The sequence below is a fragment of the Xenopus laevis genome, chromosome 5L (assembly GCF_017654675.1).
Source record: "Xenopus laevis strain J_2021 chromosome 5L, Xenopus_laevis_v10.1, whole genome shotgun sequence".
Lineage (NCBI taxonomy): Eukaryota > Metazoa > Chordata > Amphibia > Anura > Pipidae > Xenopus > Xenopus laevis.
Genome location: NC_054379.1, coordinates 97,803,670 through 97,831,442, shown reverse-complemented (window position 1 = coordinate 97,831,442; position 27,773 = coordinate 97,803,670). Strand labels below are relative to the sequence as shown.

The following is a 27,773-nucleotide window of genomic DNA, read 5'->3' as shown; positions in this document are numbered from 1 at the left end:
CTTAAAAAATATGAATATGAGTCATCCACAACCTTTAAGGGACAGTATATCATTAGTGATGCATGAATTTATTCGCCAGGCACGAATTCGCTGTGAATTTGCCAATTGACACCGGCCATCCAATAAATCAGCAAAAACGCCTGTTTTGTGAATTTCATTTTTTGACGAAGCAAAACAGCGCAAATTTGCCCATCACTATATATCATTTGTTCAACATGAGTTTATTAAATAGGAATTTGTTTAGCTAGACATGGAACCTGGAGCTACTCCATGTTTGGCTCCTGTTATGTCGATCATTAGAGTCTCATTACACCCCCACTTACTGATTTGAAATTTAGTGGGGAGTACAACTTTCCCTCCTTTTTATAATATGCCTGGGTGCTTGATTTCCTTTCCCCAGCTTTCTGGAAATGATTGCCAACCAGGAGCATGTGAGGGTATATACAGCATATTCATTCTACTTTAGCAATTAAAGTGAAAGAGATAAAGAGGCTTCGCTGAGGCAATTTAAACAGATATAACAAAATGTCTATATATATATATATATATATGAAATATTAACTCTTAATGTGACAAAAAAGTAGTATTAGATTAAATTACTTCTATAATTTGACAGAAATTACAGAACACTATTAAACTTTGGGTATAAATTAAATTTAAAGTACAATTACATTTTGTAATAAAAATGGGTAAGTGAAGTTAGTATCCCTTTAATGCAGATAGATGTGAGTTTAGATTAAACAGCACACCAAATTACTTCTGATTTTCTGATATACAGTAACCAGTCAGCCATCTGCTCTTAACGGCTGCTTAAATGAAATGAAACTTTCCATTTTTTATTCTAGTTGTGTGGCTATTGTTTATATTCATTTTACCTTGTTTAGTGCCTGCCACTTCTGATTAAGTTTACTTTTAAAAAAAAAAACGCCATTGTTATTCAAATACAAGGCTTTCACCATTAATTTCTCTGCAAGTTTTTAGGCTTATGTCAGTAGAAGAAGTCACCAATTGTAATGAGTTTGCTATGAGTTTTAGATGCACACATAGGGATGTCTATTGAAATGCAAATACAGTTTGATAAATACACAATTCAATTTGCTTGCTAAAGACATTTTCTTCAAGCCTTAGGCACAATTCAAATTCACTGCTTGATAACTCGGGCCCATTGCATGCACTGTTGTCCTTTGTTAAGAATTGTCAGATTTGCTCTTATGGTTTTTTTTAAAATGAAGGATAAAGGTACAATATATTTTTTTTCATATTATTTTTGTAGACACACACACACACATATATATATATATATATATATATATATATATATATATATATATATATAGATATATATAGCTGATAGCAAAAACAATATACAACATAATATTCTGAGGAACAATTCTTATCTTTTTTGAAGGAATATCCTTAGGAAGTATTATTATAAATCATTTGTGTGTAGACCATTGCCCTATGTTTGGACTGAAATCTTACACAAAATGGAAGCAGTAACATGGCTAAGGCCTATGGCATGAGATGATTTTCAAGAAGTGCTTAAAATTAGTGATGGGTGAATTTATTCACCAGGCACGAGTTTGCGGCGAATTTGCGCGATTCGCCGCCAGCGAATAATTTGCGTCAAAAATTTCGCCAGCGTCAAAAAATTTTTTCCCAAAAACGGGTGCCGGCGTCAAAAACGAGACGCCAGCGCGATTTCGCAAATTTTTCGCTGTTTCGCGAAATTCGCAAATTTTTCGGCGAAGCGAAACGGCGCAAATTCGCCCATCACTACTTAAAATTCAATTGACTGATACTATCCTGCCATATCCCAAAGGTTATCACATGAAAGCATTCGTTCTTGCACCAGGCCCTGAAAAATACCTCACCCAAAAACATGACGGACAAAACAACCAAAAATCACCTTATGTACAGTACCATATGTCTCACAAGAAAGGAGCTGTAGGGGGGCACAGTTCAGGATGAGGGAAATATGCATAAAAATAAATCATATACCATGTGCACTGTTCAGTACAACAACTTTAAAAATATTGAAATGTATTTGCAAATGGTTTGGGGTGTGTGTGCCAAATAGAATCTGTTTATTTTAGACTGAATCATAAAAAAATGTTTGTGAATTGTATTCTGATCAGTTACCTAGAAATCTTTCATTTGATCAATAGTGATCAATTAGAAACAGGAAAAGAAATAAAAAATAAAGTTACCCATAGTCTTCTGCTTAGAACTGTCACTGAGATAGTAAATATATCTCCTCAAATTTCTTAAATAAAAAAAGTTAAAGTAATTAATTTTAAAACAACCTGCAAAACACAAGATCCATTTATTAGACACGTCATGAACATACATGTGTAAGAGATAACCCTTTATCTTAGGGTATCCTAATTAAATGTATTCTGTTCATCCTCAGGTTTTTAATAGACAATCACTGATGGCAGATAAGATAATGGTATATTATGCTGAATATATAGTTTATCATAGAATAACCATGAAACCAGAACAATTTCTATTTTCAGATTTTTTAGAACAGTGTATCATGTCTTGTGTATATATCTTACTTGCCAGAAGCTATTTTTTCTTCTGGGTCTCTGAAGTCAACCATGCAAAACAAGACACGTTACGGGAAAAATAGAAGCAATTTTTTTAGCTATTTTTTTTTTTGAAAACATGTCAGTTAATATTGAAGAATTGTAAGAGTCTGGTTTATTCTATAAATAATACATGATTTGTAATATATGTCTCAAGCAACATCTTACATTTAGCAGACAATATCAAATTCATGTTCATTTGGTACATTTGTTTTTGTTTTACACATAAAGGTCTGCCTACATTTCACTCACTTTTCATAAGTTCCCTGAATCATTTCAGAACCTTAGTCAATACGTTTAGCCATAAGCAACACTTACATTTCTAACAAGTCCCTATTGTGGGTAATAATAGACTTGGACCGACCTACTACAGTTCCCCTCCAGAACATGTATTGTTTAGAGATCCTTTTATGGAGAAGATTTTATATATATGCATTCCCTTTATTCTTAGTTAAAAGCATACCTTTGTGATGTCTTTTCTCGAAATATCAAAAAACTTTCTTTAAAGTCGGTTAGAGATTTTTTTTTTGGCATTGTCAGCACTGTGTATACTGTATATACTATTACACCTGTTAAGTTTCATGTTTACTGATAAGCAATTTTAAGGTGCACATTTCTAAAATGCATCAGTTTATTTATATAGCTGTGTATGTAGCTTAGTCGTGTGAGTATCTCACATACAGTACACCCACTTAAAATTAAGTTTTCAGCAATAGCAGTTCCTTTATGCAAAGCAGAAGGAATTCTGTGAAGGAAGCCTGGGAATCTCTTCAGCTTTTCATACAAATGAACATATCTTGTCAACCCTTTTCTAGTAGTTTCATAAATAGTGTTGCTCTAGCAGAAATGAAATCCATTTCAGAAATGAAATCCATTTTCAAAAGAGCAAACAGATATTTTTATATTTCATTTTGAAATTTGGCATGTGGCTAGACATGTTGCTAGTTTTAACAGGTGCCCCCAACCATGTGCTCTGATAAACTTCTGTCACTCTTCACTACTACACTTCAAGTTAGAATGATATCACCCCCTTCGTTCCCCCACCCAGCAGCCCATCAGTAGAACAATGGGAAGGTAACCAGACTTGGGTCGTATTGAAGTACAATAAGAAGGGGAGAAACAATAGTTGTCTCAAAGCTGGCTCCTTCTCAAAGCTGATGCACTGAGATGGCTGCCACCACATCAATATTACAGCTAAAAAATACATTTGTTTAAGAATAACATTTTATATGGTAGAGTGAATTATTTGCAATGTAAACAGTGTAAATTAGAAATAAAAATTAAACCATAATAATCAGAACAGAATCCCTTAACACAACAACATAGCACAACAAGTCAACAAGGTAAAACAAAATAGATAGATAGACAGAGTAAACCAATTGTTCCAGATTTATTAAACTCTTTTCTGCATATTTTTCAGCATGGAAAAGACTTGTCCAAAACATTATCCCCCTCCTTGCAATTTGCCGTTGGACATCTTTATACAAATTCCCATATCCATCTGATTTCTTAAATGTGGCAATTCCTTAAACACATTCTCAACACTTAAGTGCTTATAAATAAAGTTAATAGAAACAAATTTGAACTGTGTATATTATCCTAGTTAGAATATTGGTAAATCTGAAATTTGCTGAATATACAGTACTTTCTGGTGCCAGGGTGATGATTTATTAGCCCTAGTGTTGATGCTAGTGATATTTGATCTTAGTGGTGAGCTCCACTGGAATTGTATGGGAACTTCTATTAGTATTTATAATGATCTGGAGATAGAAAGGTATCTTTATATTATTGCTGTAACAGAATACCTGGTTGGCAAAGCAGAATGCTGTGCCTACAATGCCTATTTAGGGCATGTAAATATTATTGTTTTGCAATATTTACAACTAGAAAATTATGTTCAGATTTGATAACATTTTGCTTCCTTATCTGTATTATCAAAATGTATTAGCAGATTCTTATTATAATAATGTAGGGCTTGCAATGAAGACTATTACAAGTGCACATTTATATGCAGCTATAATTTTGTGGCCTATTGTTTTAGATAATGCAGCCGTGATTATGACTTAGTACTCTTGATTGATTGGCATGATGCATGGGTCATCATCATCATGGATGTAGGATGATTTGGAGAGTTGTTAAAAAAGCAAAGCAATTTAAATCCTTGTAACAAAATGAGATACATCAAATAAAATGCATCATTTGTAAAGAATAATTGGGGATGTGTCTTTTGAACCTTTAAAAATTGTTACTCGTGTGTGAACAAAGAAAAGCAAGCAATAACAAAGTGATTTAATGATGAGCCAGCCTAAAGCCGCTTCATGACAACACTATTAAAGTCAACCACAATTTGATATGCTGACAAAAGTTTGTTTTGTTACTGTAGAGGAAACTAAGCAATAAGATAAAGAAGGAGCTAAATTACTGTAATTAAAATGTTCATTGCCTGGCATAACAGTTGAATACAAATAAAGTAAAAAAAAAAAAGTATAAAAAATTGTACTGAAAATGTTCATTGTATATATTAAATGATAAAGGTATGCACACAATGTCTGCTTTGTAAAGGATTTATTAACATATTTTTATTGTTCTAAGGTCTTTAGGGAATGCAGCACTGAACGTTCCAATAAATGTTTTATCTAGAAACAAAGGCCTTATAATAAATTCAAACAAGTTCGATGGATTAACAATGCACTATGCTTGTGATACTTCATTTATAAATGCTAGGTATAAAAAATAATGGAGATGAGAAACACTATCTAAAAAAAATTGGATCTTAGTGAGTAGCGAGTGTCTTCCAAACACTATATGCATGTTAGTAAGTACTATAGCTCATAGACAATTGGCCTACATGAGCTGAATTTTATATTGAAATCTAGTATTTAAAGGTGTAGAATCTCAGTTTAGCTATGATAAGAATGGTTGAAGAAGGCAATGTGATTGGCTTGACTATTGTTAGTTTGTTGGTCATATCTGATAATTCAAAAGAGGAAACATAGTTTTAAAAGAATGAGAGGTTTCTTGCAGGAAAATTGTAAATAAACAATAAAGAATGAATAAGAGTTTGTAAGACTTAGTTTGTAAAGCTCTATGAGTAGGGATGTAGCGAACTGTTTGCCCGCGAACTAGTTCGCGCGAACTTCGACCGTTCGCGTCCGCCGAATGTTCGCGAACGTTTGGGAACGTTCGCAGTTTGAGTTCGCGTTCGATCGTTCGACCATTCGACCATTCGAATTCCTTCGACCGCTAAAAATCGAACGATTTCCATTCGTTCGAACGATTGTAAGCATTCAATCCAATGAAAAGCATTCGATCGAATGGCTTCGATCGTTCGATTCGAATGAAAATCCTTCGATCGAACGATTAAAATCCTTCGATCGTTCGAATCGAACGATTTTAGCGGTGTTCGAAGTTCGCAAACTGTTCGCGAACGTTCGCATTTTTTGCCGGTGTTCGCGAACGGCGTTCGCGAACACCAAATCGGCAGTTCGCTACATCCCTATCTATGAGGCAGGGACATCTTTCCTTCTGTGTATTTTAGCACATGGAAGTAAATCTCTGTATATTTATAATTATTTATTACTATGCTTGTTACCTATTTAGTATATAGCATTATGACTGTTTTCCCTGTATGGCCTTTTCTACGCTATACAATTGTACAACATTGGGTATTCATGTAGCTCTTTATAAATAAAGGTATACATACTATACATACAAATTATACAAACAACTATTAAATGTTTTCACCAACACTTTTTGCATACAATTTCTTGTATGCACTGCCTCAAAACTTGTGTGCACTTGGCTCAGGGGGAATATTGGTGCATAAATTAACGTTTTATAAGTTAGCAGTAAATATATTTGGTGAAATAGTGGTGCTGATATCCTTCTGTAATATTCATGAATAGTTAGGATCTTCAGAAAGCATTATTTTCATTAAACATGTCTTTACTTTTACTTTTTGTGGCCTTTTTGTGTAAGCTTAGGTATTAAATATAGCTCTATGGAAAGCTATGGACTTGAGTCTAAATGCAATATCTAAGTAAGCACTGGATAACAATAACTCCAAAAATACTGCTATTGGCACTACAAGTTTGGGACCTGTTATCCAGAATAATTGGGACCTGGGGTTTTCCAGATAATGGGTCTTTCATTAAGTTGGATCTTCATACCTTAAGTTTACTATAAAATAATTTGAACATTAAATGAAACCAATAGGATTATGTTGTATTTGTGTGGATCAAGTACAAAATACTATTTTATTATTACAGAAAAAATGTTTAACATTTTTTCTAAATTTGGATTATTTGGATAAAATGTAGTCTATGGGAGACAACCTTCTTGTAATTCAGAGCATTTTGGATGGGTTTCTGGATAAAGGATTGCATACCTGTAATAAACTATTAGTTAAAAAATGCACAGATAAATTTTGGTATCAGCATACAAGTAGCACATAAAAAAGGGGTATTTTAGCAAACAGGCCTCTGTGACTGCTATGATCCTGAGAAAACAGAATAAATGACTGTACAAGAACAATCTGACTGTCACAAACAGCACCCAGAATCCAGAACCAATGCTAAGCTCCCTGGTCTCGGCTCTTGCTTCTGCGTTTAACAGTCGCCTTTCACCTCGGGAGGAGCCCTCGGCTAATTGGATACGTCTTATAAAGAGAAGAGCCAAGCGAAGGTTCTGGACGAGCAAAGGGGCACGATTATTAGCAAGGTTTAGGACAGAAATCACAGTTCTAGGAATAGACAGAGCATAGTCAAACAGTCCAGGTCGGTGCAGGCAGAGTTCAATCGAAATCAGATAGGCAAGGGTCAAAACCGGAAGATCTTACAGAATGGTCAGGCAGGCACAGGTCAAGATAATGGAGTTCAGAATAGTCAGGCAGGCAGGAGTCAAAACAGGAATCAGCAACAAGAATAAAGCACCCAGGAAACGATCAAGTAGAACCAAACAACGGGCAATGAGTTTAATTTGAAAAGTCCTTTAAATATTCAAAACTCGCGCCAAAACGCGATGACTGCATTAAGCTCGTAAAGCCCGGCAGTGCACGCCACTAGACCACCAGGGAGACAGGTATATGTGTGTTACGTTATTTGAGGGTCCCAGCTGTGTTCAACTCACAGAAGCCAGACAATCCCCCAAATATTTAAACTCAATACATACAGGGTCACAGGCCACTGGACTTAAAGATATTAACCTCTTATAGTTGATAAGAAACAGCACTCTACTATTTTGGTAAAAAAAAGAACAGCTAACAGTTAAAATGGGAAGTTCATTCAAATACCAGACCCATACATTTCCATAAAATGCAATAAATCAACTCAAAATGTTCCTCTAAATGTTCACAGTGTTCATAGGGTGCTGCCATTTTTGTGATGGTCCCTGGCAGCAGACCAGATCGGGATTACAATAACTGCACCGATGCCTAAAAAGTTCTGTGTCCGATTGGCTTTCAGATGAAAAATATAAAGCTAATTTAAGAAAAAAACAAAATGTTAAGATGTTAAATGATATAAGTATGTGAAGGATAAACTATTTTATTGATAGTATTATACAATGTAAAAGGCATTATACATACACCCACACATAAAAATATACAAGTATATACATAAACAAAAAGAAAGGTTGAATTTTAAAGGGCATCAGGTAGATTTCATTATCCTAATGCATTCCAAGGTGGAAGGGACTCCAACTTCAATAAGTTATTGTACTAAAGTTCACTTAAGCAGATTAAAATTGTTTGTTTTCTTGCAAGCCTCTGCTTTTAGAAATAGTTTGGAAACCCAAAGGTCCCTGCTGTGTTATAGGGAAATGTCATAACTGCAAATGAAGGATTCTTAAATCACATACTGCCATATACAGGGTATAACAAAAGGCACATAGTTTGCCAAGGTGCAGTAACCCATAGCAAGCAATAAGGTATTTTCTTTATAAAACAAATGAACAGTAAATGCTGTCTGGTGAATGGTTGCTATAGGTGACTAGATTTGTATTACCCTGTTTGTGCCTACAACGTTCATTTGAGTTACTGCAGTGTAATGCAGAACATAGCTTCCCTAGATTAATGCAATGCAATGTTTGGGGTCCCCCCCAAAAAGTTTTCTCTGTTGCGCCATACTATTATTTTTAGAAATCTTGAAAAAACAAGAGAACATTCTACCACTTGCTGTACAAAGGCATATCAATTGATATTATCATATATATTGTATAGCGACTTCTTCTTATAAAGTTCATATGCTGCACACATGCATTAAGAGCAATAGCCACTAATGACTTCATGGTCGAATTATATTGCTTGCAATTGTAAAGAATTTTCCTATTGACTGGGAGGGGTGGAGAATTCCTGGGGGGGGGGGGTTAAGGAATATGCTGCCCCCAGAGAAAAAGGTTTTCTTTAATTATTTTAAATTCACTTATTCAATAAAAACAGATCATTTACAAATTTTCATCTGAAAGTTAGCCAGGCTGAATTTGAATATAGAATTATATACCATGGCAGCTACTCCTTCACTGCCATGCCACTCTGCAGGTCTCCACACTGCTTACTTTAAGGATAAAACTCAAACTAATTCCCTGACATTAAAAGCACTTCACAACTTATTAGGTTCTTCTAGCAATCTTCTGCTCAACATCTCACTTACTCTGCTTCTATAATTACCTCTTCACTTACACTCTTGCAAGACCTTCCTAGAGCTGCGCCCTTTCTCTGGATTTCCCTACCATCTTAGTTCTCACAATCTCTTTGACTTTAAACAGTATATTAAAACACATTTCTTTAGAGAATCTTACCCTCATGTATCTTAGCATTCCTTCAGTATACAATTTATGACACTGGCATCTGCCAAATAAAATACTCAATGCATCTGTGCTAACTCCTGATCTTGCCCATCCCCTTGTGCCTCATACCCCCTTTTTCTTGTAAGCTCTTTTGAGCAGGACCCTTTTTACCTTTTGTATATTTGTTCATAGTCTGTAGGTTTGATGCATGTACATATTTATTGTACAGTGCTGTGAAATATGTTAATATGTGAAATATGTGAGCTAACCACGTGCTGTGTCATGATGAGAGGGTCAAAACAGGCAGTTTGCCGGTAAAAAGGTCAAAACAGGCAGTTTGCCGGTAAAAAGGTCAAAACAAGTAGTTTGCTGCTACAAAAGGTCAAAACTAGCCATGTCACTGTCTTGTGGATTTAGTTAAAATAAGACAAGTTTAGTTCCCAATCTATATGGGCTGATTATGTGGCTGGTCAACTTGAGCCTATAAACAGTCTATGTCTTTTAACGTGCCATAGGTTTAGCCATAGGGTGGATATTGCATCTGTAGCAATACTGTACATTTTATTCTACTGTGCAATGCAGTGGTAAAGGTGCACAGCCACTAAAACCGTTTCACTGTGTGCATTCAATGTTTTATATCATTGCATTATTTCCTTTTATATCCGATTATAGAAGAGGTTACAAGTTTGTTAGAAGCAGAATTTCCAAATCCACTTTAGCTTAGATGTATTTAAACAATGCCTCGTAATTTAGATTTTCAGATATAAGTAATAAAGTTAACATAATGGTGTATTTTTTTACAAAAAGATCTTTAATCTGCACAGAAATGTGGCTTTATGTTCCATGTTCCCGAATTAGTGTGTATTGACTTCTGACAGGTCTACTATTCAGAGCCAGCAAGCCTGGATTGCTAATTAGATACCCATCTGGTACCACTTCAGAACTAGTAACTATCGACAATTTGCTTGGCACGCAATATAGCAAAAGTTTAACATAAAACATGTAAGAAAAACAAGCAGTTAGAGCTAAGGCATGGCAGATTTTCATTAAAATGCAAAGAAACTTGATTTTATCTAAATGACAACTGTGACAGTTATTTTTAAAGAAACTTACTTTGCTACATATTTGGAGTGGTTAGCATAGCCCTAAGTTAATGCAAAATACATAAATAAAAGCGTTTATACTTTGTCACATGGGCAAATTTCATATACACAGAAAAAAACGAAAAGAAACTCTTTAGGTTTTTTTGGCGTTTCCTAATTATTTGCCTTCTTAATCAGCTTCTTTCCAGCTGGAGGTCACTGACTAAAAAATGATTTTTCTGTGAGACTACAATTTTATTGTTATTGTTACTTTTTATTACATTTCTATTCAGGGTCTCTTCTATCTTTTATTGGAATAATAAAAAATATTTTTTCTAAATTTATCTAACTCTAGCTCTATTTTTTATAAGGGAGTGCCTGGAGAGAGCGGACCCAGTGGCATGAAAGGGGACAGGGTAAGTAATGATCTTTTGTTATGTCATTTTATTGACATTGGTTGGATTTGACGTAGCACAGTATCCCATGGTCACCAATTAAGTGTTTGCTTACAATGATCTTCTTGCAGCTGTGTTTTTTGAACAAAGCTGATCACTGATTGGCTGCTATTTCATGGTGCACATTTATCAAGTATTTGTTATCCTAGGGCAGACGGAGTGTTGGCTCCACTGCTCTCAGGCCACATAATTTTTTTAGGTTGAGAGAAGCAGATCTGCTCCGTGCCCCATCTCCATTGACTTAAATAAGATCTGCTTGCATGCAGTCACACGCAATGGAGGTCAGCCTGAAAATGTCTGCTTTCACATATTTGGACTGACCTTGCTCCATTGCCTGTGACTGCATGCAAGCCAATATTATACAAATAAATGCAAAAGGGGCACTGAGCAGATCCGCTTCTCTCAACCTGAAAAAAATACGTAGACTGAGAGCAGTGGAGCCAACATTTCTTCTGCCCTTGGCCTAAATGAGCCCAAATGGCCTGTCAATTTCCCTGCAAAATTCTTGTAAATATAATTGCAATTTCTCTGCCTAGTGTATCTTTTCATTTGCTAAGGATTTATGGAATGCAGTTCTAGAAATGTCACCATCATTATTATCATTGTTTTTGTCATGTTGAGGCAGGTTTTTTTTTCTTTTTTTTATTGCTTTTCATTTTTGTTTTGTTTTCTTGCTGCTTCCAAGAAGTATTTTGAATGCATAATATACAGTAATCTCATTTGATTGCATGTCAGTATTCTCAATTTTTTATTCAAATGGTCCCATCCTCTGTGGGCCAGACAAGTTATCCTTTATATATATCTGCCTGCAGCTTGGGTAAAACCTAATATCAGCCTTGCCATTATGCATATTTTTCTTCCTGTATAAAAGTGATTCAAGATTTTTTCTCATGCAATGTAGAGAATAAAATAAGACAATAATACCAGCAAAATACATGTTTTGGAGGGCTGCAGAACACTCTGTGGCTTATGATTCATGGGATATTTTGAACTGTGCTTTGTTTCGGTGGTAAAAATGGACTGTCAGAGCTTTACGTAGCAGAGCAGGGCAAACAAGTCATGCCTTGGCAGTGATAGGGGGTAATTCTGATCATAGGCCTCCAATCTGAGCAGTTGAGATTTACTTGTGAAAAAATATAACAATTTTACAAAAACCACAAATGAGCTGGAGAAAAATTGTAAAGTAAGATGATAAAACAATGAAACAACAATCCTTCTACCTCGAGACCCACATTTACATTTTAAAATAACCATAGTAAGCTATTTGTGATAGTTTGTCCTGTTCTAAACAGAGGTGTGTAGTTTTGTCAGCGAAATAATTTAGTTTACACGAAAAAAAATTAAGCGGCTGTCTAGGTCCATAAATTACTTTTTACTACTTTGATTTCTTGTGTGCTGTCCTTCTAAAGCCTTTCAGATGATGCTTCAACAAGAAAGATCAGCCTTGTATTTCATTTATCACTGATACTGTAAAGTTGTTGAAAAACAGGGATTTAAAGCTGCACAGAATAAGCAGACGCAGAGCTATATGCAGGTGGCAGAAGAATGATGTAGTTATCAAGTTCATTTTATTACATTTAATGTTTATTTTATATATCTACAATAGATTATAAATCACCCTTTGCAGCAACTTGATTGTTATTTAATGTCCCATCTATTCATGTATTGTATAGACAACAAATCCTCATTACAGAAATGGCAATGCTTCTCATCCCAGCTTCATTTTCACAGGAATGTGTCTATTCTATCTTCTTTTTGTAAATTAAGGCTTGTGGACACTTGGTAAATGACCCTTTTTTATATAATGATCATTTCAGGGTATTTTTTTTCTTATTGTTTTGATTTGCAGGGGGATGTTGGTCTAAGAGGATTGCCCGGCCTGCCAGGACTGGTAATTATATAACAGCGCAAATTAGGTTTTCGATTGTACAGCTTGTGAAGTAGATGCCGTAAAATCCATAAGGTTTAGTGCCTAGCCAGCAGAGCAGGCAGCAACTCAGCTAATAAATACAGGCAAATGGCTTTCTGTAAAATCATTATTTTGAAACAAAATAGTGTGTGGATGATGTCCTGCATGCTTCACATTCATAAAACCATACAAACGCTATGATGTTTCTAAGTAATGCAGACAAGAAGACAATTTGTCACAATTTTATATATATATATATATATATATATATATATATATATATATATATATATATATATATATATATATATATATATATATATAACTTTTTTTGTGAGTAAATATGAGCAATTATGAGCCAGGTTTGTGGAGTGTGCATATATAGTATATAAACAATATTCAATTTCCTTCTTTGTGTTTTTCTCTCTTGAGTAAAATAGGAATCCAGAGTTGTTATTCCGTAGAAATAGCTGACTATCATAGCAGAGCAAATGACTAGGGCAGGAAATGAAAAAATATAGTGCCCCAAATTGACTCAAAAGCTTAATGATACTGGGGTTAAAGGGATTTCTGTTTATCCTGTAGCAGAGGAAGTACAGGATTATTATTGAGCTTGTTATGATCCTAATTTACTTCACCATGTATCAAGTGTCTAATGAGGGAAGTGCACAGAACAGAGAAGAATTCCCTAGTGGACCTGTGAGAAACACATCTTCCCAAACCAATTATAAACACCTCAATTCCAGTAAAAAAGAATTAGAGTGATTTGGACTACAAACAAAGCTAGAATTACATAATATGTCAGAGAGGGAAACAGACACCTGTCCAACTGACATAATTATAAGCTGTCCCTTTTGGGTGGATACTTACAAACAACTGCTCAATGTTTAAATAATGGGTAGCCATCATATTGAATCTTTATTGCATAATATTGCCCCACTACATTTCCATACACACACATGGTATTTTTAGTAAAGTGAACCAAATAAAAGTAACTGTGACTAACATATGTATATCTCCAATAGCAACTCAAGGCATTTTCTATCAAACCACTAAGATTGCTGCTGGAGGAAATTGTGTGCCTAATTTTACAGTCAGGGCTGGTTTATATAACATGTATAAATAATACTGGAAATACAAATACAGTATAAAATAAAGAGAATTCAAATAATGCTTTAAAGAAAAGGGTATGTATAAAATATAATTAAAATTGCATTACAGTATGCTGTTCTTTGTTGAAAAACAAAAATAAGATTGCTTCCATTGATAAAATTTCCGACAAGAGACTTTAATTTCCTTTATCTTTTCACTTTTTTTGTGATAGGATGACAATATCATGACCTTCCATAAAGTCATACACAGAGACAGTGATAAATTCTCCTTTAGAACATTGTTTCTCAAACTGTCAGACAGGCAGGCAATTCTGGTGAGGCTCTAGTGGACACCTTATTTCCCATATGTGCCTATAGAGGCTGCTTCTTCTTCATCTCGTAGTTTATTTAAAGCTTCATTGTCCTCTTTTCCTGCACTGAAGCGAGTCTAGATTTTGTGTTAGAATTATATGTAGAAAGTATTTTTTTCTTTATTGCTAAGAAAAAACATTCAAGTTGTTTTTGGTTACAAATGCTATGCAAAAAAATCTGTGGGCTTGGTCTTACCACTCTTCAAAATGGTGTAATGTAAATAGTATTTTAATTGAAAGAACAGATGCCTATAAAGGATCTCATAGAGAAGGAGGAAATAATTGTAAAGCAAGGTGTTTAATAACAGAGGAAACTATAAATAATATATACATAAGAACAGTATTTATTTTTGGATAATACCAACTGACCATTGACATCAAAGAGATACTGACACCAGGAATTTAACCTTTTTTTTTTTTTTTACATCTACCATAAAATGTACTTTACTTGCTTCTTATAATTTTGTCATAAAGTATTTGCCCAATGCTTTTACATTACCTATCTGACTCCCTGTGATCGCCTATGAGGGGGCTGCCATATTTGTGCAGCAGGAGTCTGTTAGCATTAGAAACTTTAACTGACAGGCTGAGATGGGACAGTCAGGTTGGCAAAATAGTCAGGTCAGGTACTTAATCTCTTTTGAGTGTTTTTTCTGGGAACATATCATAGTCCCTGGTCGTTACTATTGGTATTATTATTTATATAGCGCCATCATTTCACACATCGCTTTACAGGGATACAAATAATAGACCAAATTGTTGACATATACAGACAAACATTTTCCAAAAGTGATTTACAGTAAAAATTGGATATTGTCAGGAGAGAGTAGGGGGAGGGCAATCCTTGCTAAAGCTAACATTCTAAGACAGAGATACTGCTGGTAATATATAGTTTCCTCATTTATGTTGCATTCATACAGTACTTTTTTGTAATTCAAAGCACAGTTCTTTTAGGCTGTTAATATTAAAATTAAAATATTTTAATGATGAAACCTAGTTATCACCAAGTTAAAGGTAATTTTTTATTATTAAAAGTTAAAAGCAAATCATATATTATTGGTGAAAAAAATAAGAATCTGGAAATCGCATTCTTGCACTTGAGAGTGTAAGGGGGACTGCTGAGGATGACTGTCACTAAGTGCAAATGTTATGTGTTAATAAAGTTTGTTGAAAGTTTGGAGAGAGGAAAAAGCATGAGGAAGTGAGGTGGAAGTTCAGCAGAAGCATGAGGGACAGTTTAAGAGAGAGAAGAATTGCAGTGTTCTGAGAATTAAATCATGTAAATTAAAAGGAAAATCTTGGTTAAGACATTCAACTTTCCATATCTGTTATTGGCTTTTACATTTGGTGTAGTCAGCACAATGGAAGGATTCGGAAGTGCAATCCTGACCACAGTGGCTGCCATTATACCTGTGAGCGCTCCCCTGGCAAGCATACCTAAGTTCAATGGACCAATTGGGGGGACTGGGCAAAAATGGGGAGCAGTCCAAGGTCCAGAAGAGATGGTAAAAAACTGGGCAAGGCCTTGGTCGCCATGAAGGAAGAGATTGTCAATCGCCGCATTTGTGAGGATGACATTGGCAGGGCAGAATTGTGGGACCCCTGGACAAATGGCAAGGGTGTACCCCCATTGTAAAAGAGATTCTAAGAAGGAATACCTGCGGTTAAAGGACCAATTGTGGGGGAAGCTAGTGTGTCCTATGGAGAATACAGAGGGGCTGGTTGGAGCTATGCCCTTTTTGACTGCAGAACTGGGGGACATTGCCTACTGGGCTCTGACTCAGAGGTAACCACTATGACTGTTGCCTTATTCAAAGAGGTGGGATTTCAGGGACTGGAGAGCCAAATGTCAGGGCTAACGGGCATCACCTGGATAGACATTACGTTGTTTGGGCAATGTCTACCATGCAACAGGGTGGTCATTTTGTAAAGGTACAGAAGGCAGAGAAAGACATTTTTATAACAATGCACATAAACCATTGACTCAATCACTAGGTGGCGCAACACAAAAAATAAACTATGCTGGAGACATGAAAGGCAGGGACCAGCAATATGAACAGCAGCAAGTCCTGCCGAGGCTATCGGGTAGATCTGGGGTGATACGGACACCAGCCAAATGGTCCTAGTGCATCCTGAGTGGGTACACGGTGGTGCTCCCCATGAAAATAGATACCCAGCTGCCACCATGCTTATAGAGCCCTGCAATGATGGCTGAAAGTGAGAGGAAGAATAGTTGGTGGCATGATCTGTGGGTTAAGTGCAAGAGGGCTGGGTGTCGGGTGAACCTGGGCACAAGTCTGTGACTATAAGCTTGGCAAGTCCCACAAAAATACAGATGCCCTTTCCCAGAACCCAGTGGAAGTACCTAGGAGATAAAAACCAGTGGGGCATTGAGATCCCCCCCGCACGTGCGCTGAACGTGAACGTGCTGGCAAAACCACACGTTTCAGAGACACAGATGGCCACTGTCAGAGAGTCATTTAATGAGATTCATACCCTAGAGCAGGGATCCCCAACCTTTTGAACCCGTGAGCAACATTCAGAAGTAAAAGGAGTTGGGGAGCAACACTAGCATGAAAAATGTTCTTGGGGTGCCAAATAAGTGATGTGATTGCCCTTTTGGTAGCCCCTATGTGGATTGTGAACCTGGATTGAGGCTCTGTTTGGTAGTGCACCTGTTTTTTAATTCAAAAATAAGCTCCTGCTTGAGGCCACTGGGAGCAACATCCAATGGAGAGCAACATGTTGCTCACAAGTTACTGGTTGGGGATCACTGCCCTAGAGGAATGAAGAGAGGTACAACAGAAAGCTATAAGGCAGGCACTTAGTTAAGGGTAAGGCAGGGACACTTTCGAACTCGAAACTCAAATTTTTGTGGAACACATAACACGAACCTTAATAAATAACCCCATTTATGTTTATCTGAATGAAAAAAACTCTAAAATTCGCAAGTTTAAATTTTGATAAATAAGTCTCCCCATGTCTGAAGTGCCAGTATAGTTTTTTATTGATTAACAATTGGTCAAATATGTGTTTTTATACATTTGCCAAAATGTTAAAATGGCTCCCTCCACTGTTCACCAAAAAAATATTCCTAATAATTTATGGGTTCTGTTGCACTGTTCTGACAACTTGTTCTTGCCTATACTAGAGCAGTACATAATTAACCTACATGAAATCTTTATGGAACAGGTTTTGAAACACAAATATTAAAGCAGAAATTGGGAAAACACTTCCACTACAGTGTACACATTTTTATGGATAGGGATAGATAAAAGACTGAAATGATTTAACTGATTTTAGGAGGTAAATGAAATACTGTGCTGGCATTTGGCTCTGCCTTAGAGCAGCTTGCCAGTTTTTTGCTTAGAGCCACATTGGGACAACCATGTTGGCAGGAATGATATGTTAAGCCTATCTGTATTTCACACAATTTCCATCTGGCAAGACTCCTTACACAAAACACATTATTGACATCTCTTCTGTTTAGAATGGGGTTATCAGGTCTACTATCCAATTTGATGGTTAGGCTTATTTGGAGACATTAAGTAAATTCCCCCTGTGGATATATTATTGTGAAATTACCAGAAAATTATACAAGTCTCAACTCATCTGCATATCTGATTTAAAGCCAAATGGGCAGCTTTAATGCTGTACACAATATATTTGTGAAGGAATGTTTTTTTCTTTAAATTGGAGTTTACATTTTTAGAATTTACCTCCTTCTAGTATAAATGAGACTAAAGAATAATGTAAATGTTTGCAGATAATCACTCTTACAATTATGCAATTCCAGAGTTATAGGAATTGCATTTTAAAAACAGGTACAACACTATTTCAGATGTTAAAAATGTTAAAAAAAAATTAATTTTTTCTCTCACCACTATCCAATTTAGCCATGTGCCCGATTGACTGATATATAATATGTTATAAAAGAGAACTATAGCTTAACTATGGAACTAGTTAAAAATGTTGTATGGGGCACATTTACTAAGGGTCAAAGTGAATTCGAAGTGAATTTTCGAATTCAAAAATGTCAAACTTCAAAGTAATTTTTGGGTACTTCGACCATCGAATAGGCCAAATTCGTCTTCGAATTGAAAATGAAAATCGAAATACTGTCTCTTTAAAAAACTTCGACTTTGACACTTCGCCACCTTAAACCTGCCCAATTACTATGTTAGCCTATGGGGACCTCCTAGAACCTATAGGCAACATTTGGCTAAGTTTTTAGAAGTCAAAGTTTTTTTTTGGAAAATTGTTCAATCGATCGATTAAATTGTTCGAATCGAAGGATTTAATCGATCGATCAATGATTTTACTTCGATCACATATTGCCATATTTGATCAAAAAAAACTTTGACTTCGTATATTGTACTACTGCAATTCGATGGTCGAATTTAGAATTTTTTTCACTTCGAAATTCGACCCTTAGTAAATGTGCCCCTGTGTTTTGGGCTTCTGTACCAGCCCAAGGCAACCACAGCCCTTTAGCAGGGAAGATCTGTGCCTCTAATAATGCCCCAGTAGCTCCCCATCTTCTTTCCTGCTGATTCACTGTTACTGAGCTTAGTGACCAACTCAAAATATACAGTATAAATAGCATATAAAAATATCACAATATAAGGCTGATTAGTAATTAATACAGATAATTACTATATTATAGCACAGAAACCAGTACAACTAGCATCAGAATTTAATAATCAGCCCTGTAGCATCTGCTAATATAACAGGCCAACCTCTTTTTATGCTTGATCATTTCCAAGATGGTGACCCCTTGTGACAAGTTTGAAGTCCTGGATCATTTCTGCTATTGAGAAGCTGAAACTTTAGGCTGATGCAATATGTTCAGTATATAAAATATGGCATTTTTAGCCATTTTAATTTTTAGGGTTAATTATCCTTTAAATGATTGTATCATACAGACAAGTCTGTGTTTGGAACCCTAAGTTAAAAAGTCTGCTCGAATTTGCGCCCTTTCGATTTGCCAAAAAATTTGCGAATTTCGCGCGAAATTCGCGAAACGGTGAAAAATTCACGAAACTGCGCCGGCGTCTCGTTTTTGACACCGGCGTCCGTTTTTTGAAAAAAAAAATTTTGACGCCGGCGAATTTTCACGGGCGTTTCGCGAATTTATTCGCTGGGCGCGAATCGCGCAAATTTGCCGCAAATTCGCCCATCACTATACACTAGTATTTTCTAAAGGCTTGAGTTGCTGCTTGAACTGTACATATTTATTTAATATATCATAGTCAGGCTTCTATGGATTAAATATTGCACAAGGAAATTGTCACAACTTGCTTTCATTTAATGCCTTATGATTACAGGTTGGCTCTGTCTCAAAGGGGGAACCAGTAAGTATTCACTAATAAATTGTCAGATTAAACAGAATAATTTTGTTGCACAGAATACTGAGTCATATGAGTTTCTACCTATACAGGTATAGGATCCATTTTCTGTTATACAGAAAGCTCCAAATTACAGGAATGCCATCTTCCATAGGCTCAATTTCAATCAAATAATTACAAATGTAAATTTTCTCTGTAATAATAAAACAGTACCTTGTACTTGATCCTAACTATGATATAATTAGCTCTTATTGGAGGTAAAAATTAGCTGATTTTCTTAACAAATTTGTATGATTAAAACTAAAGCTACATAACAGAGGTTAGATCTCCTAGACATCAATTAAGTGCTTTTTATGCCTGTTTTCTTCCGCAAAGTAGCAAATGATTTTGCTTATTTTTAAAAAGTAATGTTTAGATTAAAAAACACTGAAAAGATCAAAACTCCTAATAGGTACGAATATTACCCAGGTAATCATAAGCTAGTATAAAACCAGTATATAATTTTGACAGTCTACCAATTTGATTTGAATCTTATGCAAATCTCTGAATCTACTTGCCATTTTTCATATGTTACAATAAAGCTGCCAGGTGGTTCTACAGGTATGGGACCTGTTATCCAGAATGCTCGGGACCTGGGGTTTTCCGGATAATGGATCTTTCCGTAATTTGGGTCTTCAAGCCTTAAGTCTACTAGAAATTCATTTAAACATTAAATAAACCCAATAGGTTGGTGTTGCTTCCAAGAAGGATTAATTATATCTTAGTTGGGATCAAGTACAAGCTACTGTTTTATTATTACAGAGAAAAAGGAAATCATTTTTAAAAATTTGGATCATTTGGATAAAATGGAGTCTATGGAGTCCATTCCGTTATTCGGAGCTTTCTGGTTATTGGGTTTCCAGATAAGGGATCCTATACCTGTACTAAGGGGCCCATTCACTAAGTTCAAGTGAAGGAATAGAGGAAAAAAAACTTCGAATTTCGAAGTGTTTTTTTGGCTACTTCGACTACGACTATGACTTCGAATCGAACAATTCGAACTTAAAATTGTTCGACTATTCAACCATTCGATAGTCGAAGTACTGTCTCTTTAAGAAAAAACTTCGACCCCCTAGTTCACCACCTAAAAGCTACCGAAGTCCATGTTAGCCTATGGGGAAGGTCCCCATAGGCTTTCCAAGTTTTTTCTGATCGAAGGATAAATTTGAATCGTTCGATTCGAAGGATTTAATCGTTCGATCGAACAATTATTCCTTCGATCGTTCGATCGAACGAATTGCGCAAAATCCTTTGACTTCGATATTCGAAGTTTAAGGATTTTAATTCGCCAGTCGAATATCGAGGGTTAATTAACCCTCGATATTCGACCCGTAATACATCTGCCCCTAAATATTGAATCAGTAGGGTGAATATTAGTGATGGGCGAATAAATTCGCCAGGTGCGAATTTGTGGTGAAAAAAATGGCTAAACTGAGGAGGAAATTCGCTGGCTAAAAATCTGCTGTGTCAAAAAAATGTGGGCGCACATCAGAATAGTCGCGCATCAAAAATTTATTACAGATGAAACTTAGATATCTATTATAAGAAATCAATGAGAATTATATGTTGCACTCATGATTTAGGAAAAACTACAACATTATGGATGGTGCCAGGAGTTAAATTATCTTTGTTCAGATTTGACAAGCTAACAAGTTTTTTTTTTTTATAACAATTTCTAGTTCACAAAGCATAGGCAAATAATTTTTCATTTACTTAAATTAATTGTGTGCAGTAAATGAAAAACATTTATGCTCTTATTTACTTATGGCAATCTTTATTTGTTCCTTTCCATTACCCATTACATTTGGATATAGACTTTCGATTTAATAATCACAGTTTTCTGCTGCGCAAAGAATTTACGTTCTCCTGATTTGTTTTTGTAGTCTTGCATATTGCATTATGTTCATTAAAAAGAAACAGTAAACATTTTACAGATACTTGGTATATTATATTTTTCCAGGGGGAAACTGGCAACAATGGAGAGCAAGGTGTTAAGGTAAAGTATATGAAAGAGATATTGACATGCCCCATATTAATAAAAGAAATGGTCTCATTATCACTACTGTTATTACTATTTTGTGTGAATTTCCTTACAAACCCCTCCAGCCCATCATTATCTGAGAGCATGAGATGCTGAGTGAAGACCATTGGAGATTCAGATCTGTCAATCAAGCCAGCCTAGGGGCAACTTGATCATCCTATGGCTGGATTACTGTTTGATTGCCCAGTGTGTAGATGTATCAGATCCTCGGGTTATGCTAGACTGGCGGGATGGTGTAGGGTCAAAATTACTACAAATTGCTAGACATACTGACACAATACCTATAAATGTGTCAATTAGCGTTTCAATTATTCATAATAATTATTTATTTTCTGTTTAGGTAAATAACCTGTATGTAGCTAGATCAACCGACTTTTTTCCCTTCTCTCATTTTAGTTAATTCTCTGTGCCTGTGCTATTGTTTTCTTCCTCTAATCATTTCTTTCTATAGTCATATAATAACCATTTACTATACAACTAGTTCATACCTTACATTCAAAAGCTAATTGAAGTATTCCCCCCCACTACCCTCTTATGAAAAGATAATTTACTAATCTTGAACTATATATCTCAACAAAATATGCTCCAACGCATTCAAATGCTGCTGATGTGTTACTCAGATGGAGCAGAAGGACATTTTCAGCTTGGACAAAACCAACTAATGTGTGATTGCCAACATAACATAATAACTTGACCAGTATACTGAGCTAAGTATATTTAGGATATTGGAGCTTTATCATATAGTATGTTTTTTTAGGACCTTTATAATATTATTTTTGTAGGCTGCAGCACCCCCAAAAAAAAAACTTTTTGCTTTGTGTAATCTGCCATTTTTTTGCAGTTTGCAACCTGCCTTCCAGCCTAAATTAATTGACGTGGGCACCCCCATGAATACAGTAATGCCTGTGTTCATCAGTGAGAGGACAGAGTCACATAGGTGTCCCCCTCCTGTCCCCTAATGGGCACACCATTCAGCCTTGCAAGTTAAGGAGCAGCAACAGATGGAGGCTGCAACAGGACTTAGTACATACCATTTGGCAAGCATTAAAAACAGGGCTTGTCTGTGCCCACTGTTGCTGTGCTTTGTACCACACACACTGGATTTGCCTTGCAGAGGTGCAGAGGTCAACCAGACCAGACAGAAGTGCTTTCTGCATGCACTACAGGGTCATCATGGTATATGTCTCCTTAGAATTTGCTTGCATATTATTTTCACAGCATTACTTTTATAACTGCATGTAATATGTCATGGATGAAATTCAAGCCAAGTTGCTTTCATAAATTCTTAGGGAGAAACTGGAAATCCAGGATTACCAGGGATGACTGGCCTCCCAGGAATACAGGTGAAATACAAATAGTTTTTCTCTTTAACTATAATTTATTTTGTTTCTCAGATTTTGTATTTTCCCAAAATTTAGGCCATTTTCACGTGGTCCCCTGGAAAATGACTAATACTTGTAAAATGAGTTATACTGTAATTGTTGCCTTCATTTGGCAAATCCTATTATGATTTCAAAAATTAATATTATGTTTAAATGCTTTCAGTCAATATTCACATTATACTGTCCCCTCATTGTGTGGTTGCAAAGTGGTGGTTGTTATTATTATTATTTTTTCTGTTTTCTTATTATAGGGTCAAAAGGGGGAGCCTGGTGCAAATGGACTAACAGGGGAAATGGTATGTATAGATTTTATATGTTAATATGCTATTATCATATATAGCTGTAAATATTAAGAATAGTAATATAGAACATTTCATAGAAATATATTTCTAGCCAAAAACATTCAGCAACCCTGCTAACTTGTTGTATGTCATAAGCCTATAACCTGTGCTTTTAGGGTACATTTTGATCACAGTACATACCAGATTGTTTCATTAGAATATTATTACATTAGAATTAATTTAATCAGGGTGTACAAAACAAATCCTTTCCTTCATATATATTAGAATATTAGTTTGCATCAGGATAATTTTAGATATTTTATCCCACAATTTGAGCATAATTTGTATATGCAATTGGCAAACGTCAAAAGGCAATACTTCCATTCTGCTTTTTAAGCTTTTCTAGATAAGGAAATTGTGGACATTAATGTATGCTCATGTTTCATATTTTTATTATATGTCGGGGGATAGAAATAACCCTACATTGTTGGCTTGGAAATTCACCTGCAAATGTCAGTTTACTGTTCAGAGCTTTTTGCATACACCATATTTTACCTTATGAGGGGTGTAAAAAGCAGCACAGTAAACAATTTTTCCCCTTTAACTTATTACACAGCTTTATAAATTTGCCACATGCAGTATGTACACTACAACCTTATAATATACATGCAACACACTGACAAGGCTCTTATTTATAGATCTGTCAAGTGGCTGGATGTATAAAGAAGAGCTACTGTACCCAAATTTCTTTCTCTGATCTATTATCAGATTGGATCCCTGCATTGGAATGCTTTGAATGAAGTTGAACCTAGAATGCAGACATGGTGTCTTTCTATATACAGTAACTGGGCATATTCACATCAAAGCATGTCAGTGGGTGGGTGTAATTCCATAGCAGCCAGAACAACTAGTCTATAGCAATATACAAATATATTTCACAGATCTATTGCACTGAAACACAAAAATAGAATATTTCCATCCTTAAACATCTGGTTTGGAGTAGTTAGATTACAGATGAGCATATTATCATTGCACCCAAAGGACAAAAATACAAAAACTGTGTAGGAATTAAATGTACTTTTTAAATGTAATTTGAAGAAGTAAAAAGAAATATATATATATATATATATATATATATATATATATATATATATATATATATATATATATATGTATATACCTCTCCTGTGCCACCATATGTCCCTTGAAGGTGCTTATTATGTAATTAAACATTTTGCTTTCTATTTTATTTTATTTTAAAAACTATTACAAAGAGGTCTAAACATACATAAACATACTTTCTTTTATAGGGGTTACCAGGAGAACATGGCGTTGTTGGGAAGCAGGGTGTTAAAGGGGAAAAGGTATAATACCAAAATATAATATATGTTGCATGTAGAGGTATGGGATCTCTTATCCAGAAACCCAATATTCAAACAGCTCTGAATTATGTGATGGTCATCTCCATTATAAGCAAATTATTATATATTTGTTTTACTTGTTAGAAGTCGTTTTTATTAGTAGTTGCAGTTGATGGTAACTAAGCTCCATTAATCCATATTGTTGCCAAAACATTCCTGTTGGTTTTACTGAATGTATAAATGTTTTTGAGTAGACAGAAGATATGGTGATCCAAATTATAGAAAAAAAAACTTACCCAGAAAACCACAGTTTCCAGGCATTCTTGATAATTGATTCCATACATGATTTATAGTGTAAAGAATTGCTCTATCTAAATTGTACAGTAGATTATGATTTACCAATAGATCTGGGGTTGGTGATGCAAGCTGAAAATTTATTCATCCCAATTGGTAGCTATAAGGACAAAGCAACCCATAATTGTCCACATACAACTCCACTATATCACTTCTGAATACTTCAAATAATATTGAGAATGACTTCAAAATGTCTTGACAAATAAGCATTGATTAAAAAACAATATTGTTTTCTCCCGATTGAAATCTATCCAACAGGTGAAAAACCATTTGGCTTTTACAATACTTAGGGGGTCATTTATTAAAGTCTGAATACCAAAAACTCAAAGTTGAGTTTTTTTACTATAAAACCCAAATTTTTATTGAAAAAAAACTCAAATTTTTTGGGATTTATTAAACCCCAAGGATGAAAAAAGTCTGAATCCGAAAATCCGGCATCTCAGACCTCCCGAGGTTGTATATGTCAAAGGGAAAAGTCCCGAGGTTATCCTCATCATACAATTTGATTTTTTTCACATTTTTTGGAAAAATGTATTGATAAATAAGGGAAATAACCTGTACAGATTTGGTTGGAGTATATTTCAGAGATACATTTGGATTTCGATAAATAACCCCCTTAGTATTATCACTTTTCTTCCACTCATCTTTTAAGAAGCTTAGCATAATAATCCTAGATATTTCTTAGATATTTCTATAGATAGAAATATCTAAGAAATATAGATCTATTTCTTAGATATTTCTATAGATAGAAAATTATCCTTACAGTAAAGTTTAATTGGGTATGTTATCCTTGGTAAACATTGAATAGGGTATATATATTCAGTGACGACCTTTGCCTTGTCATTTTCTGTTTTCAAGAGCATTTCACTGTTTTCCAGTGTGTATCTGTATGTGTGTGTTTATGTCTAGAAATCATAACCACAATTAACGATTTTATTATTAAGGAGATTTTTGCTTATTTTTTTTTTTCACTTAAAAGGGAGAGGCTGGTGGTATTGAAGGACCTCCTGGTCCTCCTGGTCCAAAAGGTGATACAGGACCACCAGGAGCTGGTTTACAAGGTGAGCCGGTAAGTATACTTTTTCTCTTGCTGTTACATTCAGTATAGGGGGAAACACATATGGGAGGAGAATGGAAGCTTTAAAAACTGGGGTATCAGCACTATGGGGAGAGATATTGATGGGCAGAGATAGATGTTAAATGTGTTCAAGATAGTAGCACATCAGATGGTGAGTGATATGGGCAAAAAAGAAAGGTGTGAAGTCATGTTCATTTTCTATTGGTAATGTTGCAAATGGGAAGTAGGGGTGTGGAGATAATACATTAACTGGGAACTAGGTGTGAAGATGGCACATTAACTGGAGATTAGGAAGTTATGGTGTTTTCACTGGATACCTTTTGAAATATATACTGTGTATAGATAGATGATAGATAAAATAGATAGATGATAGATAGATGATAGATAGACAGACAGACAGATAGATAGATGATTAGATAGATAGATAGATAGATAGATAGATAGATAGATAGATAGATAGATAGATAGATAGATAGATCGATAGATCGATAGATCGATGATAGATAGATGATAGATAGATTGATTATAGATAGAGATAGATAGATAGATAGATAGATAGATAGATAGATAGATAGATAGATATAGATAGATAATAGACAGACAGACAGACAGACAGACAGACAGACAGACAGACAGACAGACAGACAGATAGATAGATAGATAGATAGATAGATAGATAGATAGATAGATCGATTATAGATAGAGATAGATAGATAGATAGATAGACAGACAGACAGACAGACAGACAGACAGATAGATAGATAGATAGATAGATGATAGATAGATCGATCGATTATAGATAGAGATAGATAGATAGATAGATAGATAGATAGATAGATAGATAGATAGATAGCAGATAGATAGCAGATAGATAGATGATAGACAGATAGATAGATGATAGACAGATAGATAGATGATAGATAGATAGATAGACAGACAGACAGACAGACAGATAGATAGATGATAGATAGATCAATCGATTATAGATAGAGATAGATAGATAGACAGACAGACAGACAGACAGACAGACAGATAGATAGATAGATAGATAGATAGAGAATGCAGAGTGCCTGTTGATTTTTTCCCACTCACTATTAACACATTTTGTCTAGAGCACTAAATATTGTCCAAGCCAAAATTGTTACTAGCTTGCTTAACAAGTGAATTACTCATTTTTAGGGATGGACGAATTTTTTCGCCTTGTTTCGCCTCAAAAATGACGCCCATAGACTTGTATGGCGTTGTGCATCAAAAAAAAAAAAGATTGCCAAAAAAATTTTGCAGAGCGACAAAAATGTTTTGAAGCCTATAGACTTTAATGGACATCGGCGACATTTCGCCTGTGGCGAATTTTTGGTGAAACAAAATGGGTCAAATTCGCCCATCCCTACTCATTTTGGTATTCTGCAGAGCCCAAATAGTAGAATGTGCTTTATATAATATAAAAACATATTTTTGGTGAAGTAACAATTATTATTTTTTTCAGAGAAAAACAAATCCCCCCCTTCATTTTTTGTATAAAAATGTTCTAGTCTTATAGTTCTTTTAACAGTATTCCTCCATTGTAATCGCAGAGTATCTATCATTTGTTTACCCATACCTTCCAA

At 35.1% G+C, this 27,773-nt stretch overlaps 1 protein-coding gene across 2 annotated transcripts in view; it reads left to right on the top strand.

Annotated features, from left to right (window-relative positions):
• LOC108716928 (collagen alpha-1(XIX) chain) overlaps positions 1-27,773 on the top strand; it is a 343,423-nt gene that overhangs the window by 202,412 nt on the left and 113,238 nt on the right. For both annotated transcript variants that reach the window (XM_041563150.1, XM_041563151.1), the window contains exons 19-26: positions 10,828-10,872; positions 12,761-12,802; positions 19,610-19,636; positions 21,630-21,665; positions 23,000-23,053; positions 23,344-23,388; positions 24,684-24,737; positions 26,068-26,157. In XM_041563150.1, the coding sequence (XP_041419084.1) occupies positions 10,828-10,872; positions 12,761-12,802; positions 19,610-19,636; positions 21,630-21,665; positions 23,000-23,053; positions 23,344-23,388; positions 24,684-24,737; positions 26,068-26,157 (393 nt within the window). The remainder of the gene's footprint in view (positions 1-10,827; positions 10,873-12,760; positions 12,803-19,609; positions 19,637-21,629; positions 21,666-22,999; positions 23,054-23,343; positions 23,389-24,683; positions 24,738-26,067; positions 26,158-27,773) is intronic.